Source organism: Carettochelys insculpta, chromosome 1, assembly GCF_033958435.1.
Source record: "Carettochelys insculpta isolate YL-2023 chromosome 1, ASM3395843v1, whole genome shotgun sequence".
Taxonomy (NCBI): Eukaryota; Metazoa; Chordata; order Testudines; family Carettochelyidae; genus Carettochelys; species Carettochelys insculpta.
In genome coordinates, this window is record NC_134137.1 from 327,980,658 (window position 1) to 327,994,384 (window position 13,727).

The following is a 13,727-nucleotide window of genomic DNA, read 5'->3' on the forward strand; positions in this document are numbered from 1 at the left end:
AATATGAACAAAAATATATTACAACAACTTTGGGAAGAAGTCCTGTTTACCTGTGTGAAGGAAAACAAGGAGGGAGATGATAGGAAGGAGAAAAAGGACAATTTTTTCAGGCATTTTAAATGCTGTTTTGTTAGTTTGCCAGATCATATTTTGTTTAGATTTTTTCCCTTCTTGTTTAAAATATGAATTTTTGAAATACTAAGGCAATGTCTTCACTGGATAAAGTGTGTTTTTACAATGAAACAGATAACCTGAAATGTGGCCAATAGAATTCTACATTGAGAGTGGTAAGGCATTTAAGTTTTCACCTAGATGTAGTTAGCTGAGATAAATCCCATGGGGGCGGGGAGAGAGGAGGCGGAGGGAGAAGGGAATTTATTTTACCTTGACTAGTGACAATAAGATAGAAAATATCTATACCTTGTCTCTACTAGTATTTCACACAGAGTGGTTTCTCTCAATATAGCAAACACCATTTTTTGAAGAAGTGAAGACATATCCTCACATTATTATACTAATATCCTGAGAAAGTAAGATTCTCAGCCTTCAGCCCCCAAGCATAATTGCCCACACTACAACTAGCATCTTATAAACAGGAAGCACCTTCAAATGATCATATCGTATCAGGAAATTCATTCCTGACCTTTGCTGGTGACCTGCCCTGGCCATGAAGCTTTTGTAACATTTAAAAATAATTTATATTTCTCTATATCTGCTGAAAATCAAGACACATTTAATACAACTGAACATAGTGTACAAAAGGAAAATGGTGGTCTAACTAGATTAGTGGCTTAAAGAAGTTTCTGAAACTGCTCTCTCCTGTTTCTTCTTCTGAGAGCCGGGGAGTGCAAGCAACCTCACTCATTTCCTTGTTTGTAAGGAAGACTGAAAGTGCAGTCTGCGTGCCCTGTTCTCTCATACCAAAGAAGAAAAGCCACACATAAGAATAGTTCCTACTACCCTAAGCCACCTCAGTTTCATAAATAGTCTCCTCAAGTTATTTTCCATTTTCTCCCATTAAGAACAAAATTATCTAAACATATATATATTGAGCCTTGACTGGGTTGCCATAGCACCCAGCTCCAACTCATTATGCTTCAGAAGAACTGTAATTCTAATATTTCACATTCCATTAATTTAACTTTTAAAAGTATTTTGTAAGTGGAAAAAGCTCCACTTTAATAAGTTTTCTTTCAGAAATCTAATTAGATGCGGACATGTTTCTCACATAGCAACTTTAAAGAGCCAATTTATGGACATCACTGCACAACTTCAGTAACTTCACTGAGTTACTGTTATAATTTCACTGTAATGTTCCTGGAAGTTGGAACTTTTTTTTCCCCAGGCACATGGCTTCACACACCACATCCCCCCATAGTGTGCACTAAATAATCCACAGCACGTCATAGGCAAGATTAACATATGATACACATTTATGCAGAAATACCAAGCACTATGGGCCTACGGCTACACACCAAGACAATCTTGACACTAATTGAAATACTCACCCAGAGGAAGCGTGACAGAACCTAGCCCACTGTGTTGCCATAAAGCCACATCCCAACTCACAAAGAGCACTTAATGATACAGGTTTGACTCATGGCAACATGCTGGGCCAGATTCCACCATTTGTACTTGCCTTACCCCACAAATAATTCCAAGAACCTGGCTCAGTGTGCTACCATAAGCCCATATTTCATGATGTTCTCACATAAATGTATATAATTGCCTTATGCTGTTCTGTGAGTCACTTCCACATTAAGTGTTCTTTGAATGTGGTACATGTGGTGATGATGATGACATATTTTGGTCATGCATATGTAGCTAATGAAAACTTGATAACTTTCAAGGGCCTTCGAAGTCTGATTTTTCAATGGAGTGTTGAGGTAGTCCTTTACGCTGATCTATAAAAAAGGCATCTATAAACCATAGTGGAAACCAACTACAAAGGTATTTATCACATTTCTGACCCTGTTCTACAACCATATTTAGATATAGCAGACCTTCCCTATGCAAGTTTGTACTTGAGAGAACATTTTTGCTGTTTAAGATTAAAGAAATGTGAAGTAATACAATCCCTCTAAAGCATAATGAATTGGAGCACAGTGCTACTGTAATGCATCAGATAGTCAACTCATGTTTAATTCTACAAATGTTTCCAATAATTTTATTTCCTGTGGGAGAAAATGAAACATATTTTTCATGTGTATTTACGCGCCCCACCCACCCCACCCCACCCCTTTTTTTTTTTTTTTTTTTTTTTTTACAAATCTTACCTTCAGAGGGAATTAAAGTTTGAAAAATTAGGATCTCTTATAATATTGGAAAAATAGAAGGAAACAGTTTAAGGAGCAGGTCTAATGAGATAGCATTAACAACCAGGTACATTAAATTTTTCACAGAAAAATTGTGTTGAACAACTAGTTAATGGCTTGCTCCTCTCACTGAATTGCTGTTTTGTAAGGCTACTGCATTTCTCCTGCTGTGTAAGATTTTATTTTCCCCAAATATATCCTCTTTGAAAGCAGAGCAAAGAGTAACTTCATTTTATTTCATACACACTAACTTCGGGCTTTTCTCTAAGTGACTGCACTTAAACCTTTTACTGCACACATATCACTTAATGTTCCCTGCAGAACACTGATCACTTGACTTTAGTTAGAACTGAATGACAAACCTAAACAAGTGTTGCTAGTTTTCATTATTATTATTACTACTATTATTATTTAAATCTTCTGTGTGTGTGTTGAAAGTTGTTTCCCATGTCAATTTTTTGGATTTTTGTGAGGTAAAAATGTTAATGTTTTACCACACTATTTCACCTTCGTGAGTGTATTGTAAACATGTGTGTAAAAACAGCATGGTGAAATAGCCACTGAGCTAAAACAATGCCAAATGAAAGCAATTCACTCCGTGGATGTTTTAGCTACTACAATGTAAAAAACAAATATAAAAGTAAGCAAGGCAGCACTAATTATTTCCCTGAAAGTGAGAAAAGCAAGCAAAATGTATTTTACTTCCCACATACCCCTAAGCCGATGTAACTCAGTATTTTTTAAAAAAGCATGTAATCTGATGAACAATGAGCATTACAACACACAGTCATTCCATCTAAGCAGAGTGGAAGGAGTTAAGAGCCCAGCGACAGTCTTAAGTTGGTATGGGTCTGTTTTATGATGAAAACCTTACAGTGACATCTTGAAACTGCAGACGCATTGCAGACCCTGATGGCTGAGGTCTGCTTGTGATCTCTAATATGGTTCTCAGCAGTATATCTAGCAGGCTGTTCACAATCACATCTATTTCTTCCAAGACGGATTTTTCCTAAGATAAAGAAAAGTATTTTTTCAGATAGCTATTATTGAAAAAGGAACATACACAGGTAGATTTCTCCCTAGGACAGAGTTAGCAACTGCTTTAGTATACTTGAGGTGAGAATTAGTTTTCATTATGGCTGCCACACTTTATAAATCTTAGGAATATTTTCTACCCAAAATACCAGAGTTGTTCCATTGACTTGAACCCACTGTTCTCATATTAAGTATGTTGCTGATATGAAGAAGATAGATATAAAAATGTGAGTCAAACTACTTACCATTAAACATAATTTGGTTTTGCGATACAGTGTAAAGAAAAACAGTATATGATTTATGAAGACTATCTGGCTAAGCTTTTATAGTCCACTCTCACACATTTTTAGCCATTGAAATTGACACTAGAGATTTAAGGCCCAAAGCAGAAAGAGCTCTGTTTTGAAAAATCTGTGATCAGCAGAGAAACTATCACCAAAAAAATCAGCACATGGTACTAAATGTAGCAACTTTGTAAGGCCAAACGGTGACATGGTAACATCCAGCTATTTTGTGCCACTCTGATGACAAAAAACAAACATAAATCTGGCCAGTTACACAAGTTTATAGCTGATTTGCTTAAGCAAAATAATGCAAATGTTCGTAAGTATAAACCACCGAACACGGCCATAAACATTAACTAACAAGTAAGAACAAAATTAGTGCAGTGTTAAAGTTGGAGATATTTAAAATAAACACAGGAAATGTATATTTAAATTTTGCTACACTGCCTATATGAAGCAATTTCCCCAATTTAATGTTCGTATCATTTTTATTTTATATTATTCATTTTAAATTAAAGGTACCTATTACTTCAGTTTTATTTTATACAGGTTGAACCTCTTTTGTCCGGCATCCTTGGAACCTGACTGGTGCCAGATGAGAGAATTCGCTGGATGATGAGGGGTCAATATTGTCAAGCACATTACCAATACTTTCATTGCTTACTGGGCTCATAGAAGACATTTAGGGGTAAATCACAGCACAGAACACTGAGAGCCAGGACTGGTGGCTGTCAACAAACTTTACGGAACCACGGGAAACTTGGCCACACCCATGATAAGTGGCTGTCCCGCTAACTAAAATCATGCTGGATTATGGATGTTGCCAGACAAGAGACATTTGACCTGTATAACTATTGATTCTATTTTCACCCATTTATCAAATGGTAGCAGATATTGGGGTCTTGCAGGTTAGTGTCCTGTTTAAAAAAAAATCTGTAACACAGAATCCAGATATTTTCTTAGTGCAATTTGTTTTAGTTTCTCTTTATACACCAGTCCTGGAACAGAGGTGAACACATAAGCATTTCTGTCTTCCAGTAATCTCTACCAAAACACACTGGTCCAAGAATTCAACCTCTCAGTAGTGTGTTCAAGAAAGGAAACAAGCTCTTCTGCTTTAAAGCAACAGCTCCCTCAAAAGAATCTGCATCAAAAAATAAACCCTGCATTTTTCCAAAGACTGTATGCGGCTCACGTAATTTAAAAAAAAACAAAAAAAACCCTCATAGGATCATGTGGAAACAGCGCCATCTGGTGGTCCTTGTCCAAACAAAATATTAATGTTTATGGGTGCTGTCATTTCAAGTAATTCATGGGTGTGTATACTTGCACCAGCATGATGACCTTTAAAGGAGAAGGGCCTGTCATAAAATACACAATTTATTCCCAGGACTCACAATGCAGTTAGTATGTCTGAGAAAAAAAACCAACCTGAATTTTTCACTTCTTGGCTTTATTTTTACTCAACATTCTTAATGTCACAATAATTTAAATTTATTTATTGGGGAGGGGAGTTGATTTCCTTTATTGATTTTTACAAAAAGCAGCTCACTTTGATAGCAAATGTTAACATTTGAATGGTTCCAATTATTCTTTGTGCACCTGTGTTGTAGCTCTCAGTTGTATTCCCTCAGACAAGGATGCAAACACAGCTTCCAAGAAATCATATGGTTGCTTCTCTCAAATTAGTAAGCTATCATCTCTATCTTGTTTTGACCAGTCAGAGTCAGCTAGCCCTCATCCAAGCCTTAAAGTACAGATTGAAACTCTCTAATTTGGAACTCTCTCGCCTGGCAACATCTGTAATCCGGCATGATTTTAGCTAGCTGGACAACCACTTATCCTGGGTGTGCCTACATTGCCCTGGGTCCCATAAAGTTTGCTGACAGCTACCAGTCCTGGCTCTTGGTGTTCGGTGCTGTTATTTAGCTGTAATTTACCCCTAAATGTCATCCAAGAGCCCAGAAAGCAGTGGAAGTGTTAGTAACGTGCTAGAAAATATTGACCTCTCATCATCTGGCAAATTCTCTCATCCAGCACCTGCCAGGTCCCAAGGGTGCTGGACAAGAGAAGTTCAACCTGTAGTATAAAAACTGGGCTACTTGCTCCATTTCTCTGGTCAGGTTAAACATGGAGAGACAGCATAATGAATAAAATGTAATCAGCTGTCTCACCACTTACCCTCTCAGTGCTACAAGATGAGCAGAAGGGCGACAATACAGACTTCTGTGGTGCCTTGCAAGAAAGAACCCTCCATGCAGAGAAACCATCGCCTACAACTATCCCTTGAGCAATATTTGTAGTGGCAAAAACTGGAGCTATTTAAAAGCAATTTATCCATCCTTACTAGGTATCCACAAACAAGTCAATAAAATCTCATGGTCCACAGTATCAAAAGCAGCATATAGATCTAAAAGAGTCTGCAGACACTATCTCTATCAGCTAAGGCAGCTACCTCACAATAGCGACCACTTTTTTTGTTACTTTTCTGAAAAATCTATACTACTTTATTACCAGAGTTAATAGTTGGCTTCTTGCTCATTGGTTTTGCAATGATTTCTAGTGTCTCACCTTCTATAGGGAAAAGCTGACAACCTTTGCTAACTGTGGACCCAGTACTTCACCACAGCTCTTTTTCCCACCACCATGGAGGAACAAGATTGTAGCACAAAACTGCACACCTGCACCTCTCTCTGAGCTTAGTGAATTGAATCTGAAGCTTTTTCACCCTGCTCTGTTTCCATGGCAGTAGACAGCTCTATCCCAATCTGAGCAATTTCATCTGCAAAATAACATGACATTTCTTCACAGCAAGACACACTTGATTCTGTAACCAAATAGAGACACCCAGCATTCACCAACCAGTCAAATTAACTCTTTGCGTAGGACTTTGCAGATGCTATGATGGAAGTGAAGAAACTTGTCTTTGCCTCCCTCACAGCCAGAGCATATGTTCTTTAAAACACTTAATACCCCCCACCTCCACCATTACTGCGGCACTCAGCAGAAGTCTGGTGCGCTAGCCATTTCCTTGGTCTCTTCATCTGTTGCAGGCTGTCTATAAATTCAGGTGACTTGTGAGGACAGAGCCAGCACACAGTGTGTTTAGGAGCTGCTGTGTTAATAAGGGAGGACAACTGATTATCATAAACTCCTACCAAATTATCGCCAGAGTGGGCAATGGGAGAATAACCTTATCCTTCAAAGGCTGTCAGGAAATAGTTTCATCAGCCTCTGAATGCAGATCATCAAACTTTTCCATCACCCTGTCAAGACAAGTATGTTCCAACTTCAGACCAACAGAGACAGTAGCCAGTCTGCTGCTGAGGTGTAACATCTCCATAACCCCATTATACAGCACGGTCGTCCAATCTGCGTGCTCAACTTGGCTCTCGGAGAAATGCAGTCATCACAGCTAGATGCCCCGCTAAGATACCAAGAGTCATCTGAAAAGTCCACCATAATCCAACACCAGTGTTTACACTTCAATCCAATGTTTATCTTGGCAGCTGTGAAACTATAAGCCGATCCAGAAATTTCACCACAGGTAACACACAGTGACTGAAATAGCTAGACACCATCAGTTTCGGTGACTCAGGTGAGGAACATGATGAATTCCACCTCTGAATTAGAGAGAGAGAACCTGCATAACATCACCAACCATGCATTATGCCCATTTTGGACTTTTTGCCCTGGAGGACACATTCAATGTGATACAGCTTCAGGATGCAACATTTCTTGTATTTGAGGTCAGATGAAAAAAGCATAGCTACCTGTCAGTGTAAAACACATTTCACCTCATGCTTAACTCCATGCCTTTCCAGGGAAGCTGCAACAAAAATGATCTTGACATGTCAAAACAACAGCCACAGATCAAGTCATAAATGGTATTATGCAACAGCATGAAACTAAGACCCAGATCCAACACATTCCTGACAACCGTTATAATGTATCGCCAAGGAACTGAGACTAATCATGCAGGTCGTGGTTCACACTTAGTACAGCAATTAGTGCAAGATGCTACTTTCTTCTTGCTTTGTTTCTTTCTACCAGAGGGGTTACAGGGACCTAAGCCTCACAAATCGGTATACTTCTCCATAACCCCAATATGCAGCACTCTTATTCGCCCTTCTTGTTCAACTTAAGATGGCTCTCAGAGAAATGCAGTCATCACAGATAGGTGCCCCAATAAGAACACCAAGAGCAATCTGCAAAGTCCATTATAAACAGCAGCCCCTCAAACAGACTCTAAATACATCAGATCAGCAGCGCACAGATAAGTCCACAGCACATCCTCATCACTTATCCTACTCGAATAAGTGATCTATTAATCCAAAGCACTGTGGGTCAACCTCTGCACTTACAGCACCCTGATCCTTGCTGGACTGTTCTACTGGAGGGGTCTACCCAAAGAGTTGAGAGTAAGAGCCTGATTACGAGGAGAACCTATAACGGCTGGCTCCCAGAAAAGCAACACACATGATCAGTCATGTTAAACCCTTCCACAAATCTCCTCTTCACCCACTCCACTCAGTGCCAGGGCTTTTAAACAGTCCTCTTACCCAGCATCTATGAACTTATTAAGAACTTTATTTTTCTCAATTAGTACTTATCCCATTCTTAGCCACTCCCCATAAACAGGTCACCCAGCGCAATCCCTTCATCCAATATACCAGAGATGGGCAACCTATGTCCCAAGGGCTGAAGGCAGCCCACTGGGGTTCTGAATGTGGCCCACAAGACATTCTGTATATTGTTGTCCATGCACAGGGTTGTCAGATTCTGCTGGTTTTTGTCCACATAGGTTTTTTTCTACCAGTATTACACAAGTGTCACTATAGGGGCTTGTCTGCATACTTGGCTCAATCTAATTCTTGATCTTAACCCCCACCCCTCCACTCTCTGATTTGCTCACCTTGATTATCTTTTCTGATTTGTCCTCCTTGCTTACTGTTTTTGGTTCTCTGTGTCTTAAATATTGAGTCTGTTCTGGTCTGGCTATGGTCTGAGGAAGTGGGTCTGTCCCACGAAAGCTCACCTAATAAACTATTTTGCTAGTCTTTAAAGTGCTACTTGACTGCTTTTTGTTTTGATAGTGTATAGACTAGCACAGCTTCCTCTCTGTTACTTAAAGCAAGGGTATGTAAAGTGATGTGTTGATTGCACACAACATTGTGAGAGCCACGCACTCCCTCTGCATCTAACGGAAGTGCTGCTATAGTTCAATTGGTACACCCCACAAGTTCTAGGTATGACAGTACTGTGGGCAAAGCTGCCCTATCCCAGGAGACTGTCTTGGTTACAACAATCTTGCAGAACACTGAGATGAACAAGGGCCACTCTTGTGGCCCACTCATTAGCCTAGGTTGACCATCACTGCAATATACACACAAACTATAGAATACCAGCCTCTCACAAACCCACCAAAACAAGGTCAAGAATAAGGGACAGACCAGACTACAAGTGGAGAAGCAGGCCTAGGTCTCCATTTCTGCTTAGCTCTAGTAAGTGATGGGCAGGATCCCCTGGGAAGCTAATATTACGGGGAAAGGAGTTCAGGAGAACTGGCAGTATTTTAAAGGGGTCTTACTGAAGGCAAAAGAACAAACCATTCTTATGCACAGTAAGAAAAGCAAATATGATAGGTAACCAGCTTGGCTTATAAGGAAAATCCTTGGTGAGCTTAAACTCAAAAAGGATGGATATAAGAAGTGGAAACTTGGACAGATGACTAAGAAGGAGTATAAATATATGGCTGGAGAATGCGGGGGGGTAATCAGGAAAGTGAAAGACCACTTGGAACCACAGCTAGAAAGGGCTGTGAAGGGCAACAAAGAGAAGTTACTCACCTGTAGTAACGATGGCTCTTCAAGATGTGTCCCCGTGGGTGCTCCACAATAGGTGTCGGGCTCGCCCGGCGCCACAGATCGGAAATCTTCCAGCAGTTTCTCCTGGATCACGCATGCGCCAGCGCGCGCTGCCCCCCTGCGTGCCCCCGGCCGCGTGCGCGATCCGGTCCCCGCCAGTTCCTTGACCAACCGCCTCGAATGCTCCTGAAAAACACTAGACAGAGATCCAAAGCGGGGAGGATGGGCGGGTGGTGGAGCACCCACAGGGGCACATCTCGAAGAACCATCGTTACTACAGGTGAGTAACTTCTCTTTCTTCTTCGAGTGGTCCCCGTGGGTGCTCCACAATAGGTGACTACCCAGCAGTAACCCAAGTAAGGAGGTGGGTAATCGGTTTATGTGCAGCTTGCCCCCGAGAGGACTGCTGTCGACAGACGGGTATCCTCTTCGAATACCGGAGGCAGGGCATAATGCTCAGCGAAGGTGTCGTAGGATGACCAGGTCGCCGCTCTACAGATGTCTTTTAACATGATGCCCTTGAAGAAGGGTGTTGACGCCGCCACCGCCCTGGTGGAGTGAGTCCTGGGCGGGGCCAGCAAAGGAGCATTTTGAAGCTCGTAACACATTTTATACAGGACACAATGTGCTTAGAAATTCTCTGTGAAGAGAGACCTTCTTTTGACCTGGGAGAGAGAGAGACTAGGAGCCTGTCCGTTTTCCGGAAGGACTTAGTTCTGTCTATGTAGAAGGTCAACGCCCTCCTCACATCTAGGAGATGCAGGTGTGCCTCCTTGCCGGAGCTGTGAGGCTTCGGGTAAAACTATTGGCTCGTTAAGATTGGACTCCGAAGAGACTTTTGGAACAAAGGCTGGGTGCAGCCTTAAGGTGACCGCCTCCTTTGAGAATACTGTGCAGTGCGGCGTTCCCATCACTGCCGCGAGCTCACTCACCCTGCGGGCTGACATAGTTGCAAGGAAGAAGGTTGTTTTTTTTTTTTTTTTGCTGATATTCTCTTTTTAAATAATCAAAAACAACAAATGACACGTAGAAAAAAACACTATTTAATCTGACTCTGGCCTTAGCCTGAGTAGATTCTGTCTGCAGCCGATGGCGGTTGAGAAGGAACTGGCGGGGACTGGATCGCGCACGCGGCTGGGGGCGCGCAGGGGGCAGCGCGCGCTGGTGCATGTGCGATCCAGGAGAAACTGCTGGAAGATTTCCGATCTGCGGCACTGGGCGAGCCCGACACCTGTTGTGGAGCACCCACGGGGACCACTCGAAGAAGAAGAAAGGTTACTACAGGCATGTTAAGAATAAAAGGGCTATCCAGGAGGGTGTGGGACCATTACGAGATGAGGGAGGTAACCTGGTGACAGATGATGTGGGAAAGGCTGAAGTACTCAATGCTTTTTTTGCCTCAGTCTTCGTGCACAAGGTCCACTCCCCATCTATGGCACTAGGCAAAGCAGTATGGGAAGGAGGTGGGCAGCCCTTGGTGGGGAAAGAATGGGTTAAGAGCTATTTAGAAAAGCTACATGCACACAAATCCATGGGTCTGGATTTAATACATCTAAAGAGTACTGAGGTAATTGGCAGATGTTGTTGCAGAACTTTTGGCTATTATCTTTCAAAACTTGGGGAGATCAGGAGAGGTCCCAGATGACCGGAAAAAGACACATGTAGTGCCCATCTTTAAAAAAGGAAAGAAGGACAATCCAGGGAACTATAGAGCGACCAACCTTACCTCAATCCCTGGAAAAATGATGAAGGGAATCCTTAAGAAATCCATTTTGGAGCAGCTGGAAGAGGGGAAAGTGATCAAGAGTAGTCAGCATGGATTCACCAAGGGCAAGTCCTGCCTGACCAATCTGATTAGCTTCTATGACGAGGTAACTAGCTCTGTGGACTTGGGGAAGTCAGTGGATACGATATACCTTGACTTCAGAAAAGCTTTTGATACAGTCTCCCACAACATTCTTGCCCGTAAGTTAAGGAAGTATGGACTGCACACATGGACTGTAAGATGGACAGAAAGCTGGCTTGATGGATGGGCACAATGGGTAGTGGTCAACAGCTCAATATCTGGTTGGCAGTTGGTTCCAAGTAGAGTGCCCCAAGGATCGGTTCTAGGGCCAGTACTGTTCAAAATCTTTATTAATGACCTGTATAAGGGACTGGATTGCACCCTCAGCAAGTTTGCAGATGCCATTAAGCTAGGGGGAGAGGTAGATACATTGGAGGGTAGGGATAGGGTCCAGAGTGACCTAGGCAAATTGGCGGATTGGGCCAAAAGAAATTTGATGAGGTTCAACAAGGAGAAGTGCAGAGTTCTGCACTTGGGATGGAAGAATCCCAAGCAATGTTACAGGCTGGAGACCGACTGGCTAAGCAGCAGTGCAACAGAAAAGGACCTGGGGATTACAGTGGATGAGAGGCTGGATGTGAGTCAACTGTGTGCCCTTGTAGCCAAGAAAGCTAACAGCATATTGGGGTGCACTAGGAGAAGTATTTCCAGCAGATCTAGATAAGTTATTGTTCCCTTCTACTCAGCACTGGTAAGGCCACAGCTGGGGTATTGTGTCCAGTTCTGGTCCCCCCAGAATAGAAAGAATGTGGATGCATTTGAGAGGGTTCAGCAGAGAGCAATGAAAATGATTAAGGGATTGAAGCACACAATCTATGACGAGAGTCTGAGGGATTTGGGCTTATTTAGTTTGCAGAAGAGAAGAAAGGGAGGTGATTTGATAGCAGTCTTCAACTTTCGGAAAGGGGGCTCTAAAGAGGATGGAGAGAGACTGTTCATAATGGCGACATATGGAAGAACAAGGAGCAATGGTCTGAAGTTACAGAAGGAGAGGTGTAGGTTGGATATTAGGAATAACTGTTTTACCCGGCGGGTGGTGAAGCACTGCAGTGTGTTACTGAGAAAGGCGGTGGAATCCCCATCCCTAGAGGTTTTTAAGTCCTGGCTTGACATCGTCCTGGCTAGGGATGATTTAGTGGGGGTTGATCCTGCTTTAGGCAAGGGGCTGGACTAGAGGACCTCCTGAGGCCTCTTCCAATCCAAGGATTCTATGATAAGTGCCCCTCTTAAAAAGTCCCTTGTTTCCTGTTCTCAATGGGAAAAGGGCAGGGTAGGCTGCAAGTAGAAAAGCATTTCTGGCCCCTGTCTTCCTCCAGCCCAGGTGGGCTGAAACACAGAGGTGGCCTCTTAAAATGCTTACAGCTTCAGAACACATGCCTGACAAGAAGATGATATTTACAACACAGAACTTCCATCTTAAAATCCAGATTTTAAAGATCTCTCTGTTTGTCTTTGAAAACAGATCTGAACTACTGTATGTTTGAAAACTGGAACAATGTCAAAGCTCAGTCGAACACAGAGTGCTAGATTAAAAATATTCTTGCAACAGCTCAAAAATGATGAAAAATCCAACTGACAGCCATGAAGTTTCAAGTTCACAAAAAATGCTCTAAATGTGACTTTTTGTTCAAGGAACAGTTTATTTTGTTAGGAGGAGCCAAATAGTGAAGTAAAAAACAAACAAACAAAAATAAAAACAAAACCCAACCCCTATTGTTCATATCCCAGATTTACTTACCGAGCTATTCTTCTTTATGAAACAAAATATGTTGCTTAGGATACGTGCACACATTGTAAGATCCTTCTGCTCTTGTAAATGCATATGGAGATGATGTAACACCACTGGTAGAAGAATATACCTGGATTCTGTAAGCAGAGAGAAAGTACATAAGTAAATATCTTTCAGGGATACATTTTCATTTTATAAACATTTTTTGATAAAATATAATTATATATAAACTGAAGATATGTCTTGTATTCAGGGAAATATTGCTGAGTAGATGCGTTTAGCAGTCTCATACCATAACATAACAAAAATGAATATTGCATGCACTACGCTCTGCAGAGTAAGAAAAAATGATCAATATAGGCACATTACTGTGTGTGATATTAAGTATGTGAAATAAAATTACATATTTACACAATTTTCATACAGAAAACATTAGCATAATAATGTAGGTATACGAAATGACATGGAAACTATGTCTACTACCTCCCTGGTTTGTCACTGGCCTTTTTTGTAACATATTGCAACAGATCACTTTACAAATTCAGATCTAATTTATTGTACAATACTATCCTCTGTTCTTTTTCACTGTTACTGAATTTCAGATTTTCCCCTTTGTTTAACACAGATTATTTGTGTCTACCAGAATTAACT

General features: G+C 41.4%; 1 protein-coding gene across 4 annotated transcripts in view; it reads right to left on the minus strand.

Annotated features, from left to right (window-relative positions):
- The window catches only part of DOCK4 (dedicator of cytokinesis 4), a 381,443-nt gene that overhangs the window by 109,237 nt on the left and 258,479 nt on the right, over nucleotides 1-13,727 (minus strand). For all 4 annotated transcript variants that reach the window (XR_012648259.1, XM_075014636.1, XM_075014626.1 and 1 more), the window contains 2 exons: nucleotides 13,086-13,213; nucleotides 3,190-3,324 (listed from right to left, as the gene is read on the minus strand). Coding sequence is in view for 3 of the 4 variants with exons in the window: in XM_075014636.1 (XP_074870737.1) it covers nucleotides 3,190-3,324; nucleotides 13,086-13,213 (263 nt within the window). In the remaining variant the exon portion in view is untranslated. The remainder of the gene's footprint in view (nucleotides 1-3,189; nucleotides 3,325-13,085; nucleotides 13,214-13,727) is intronic.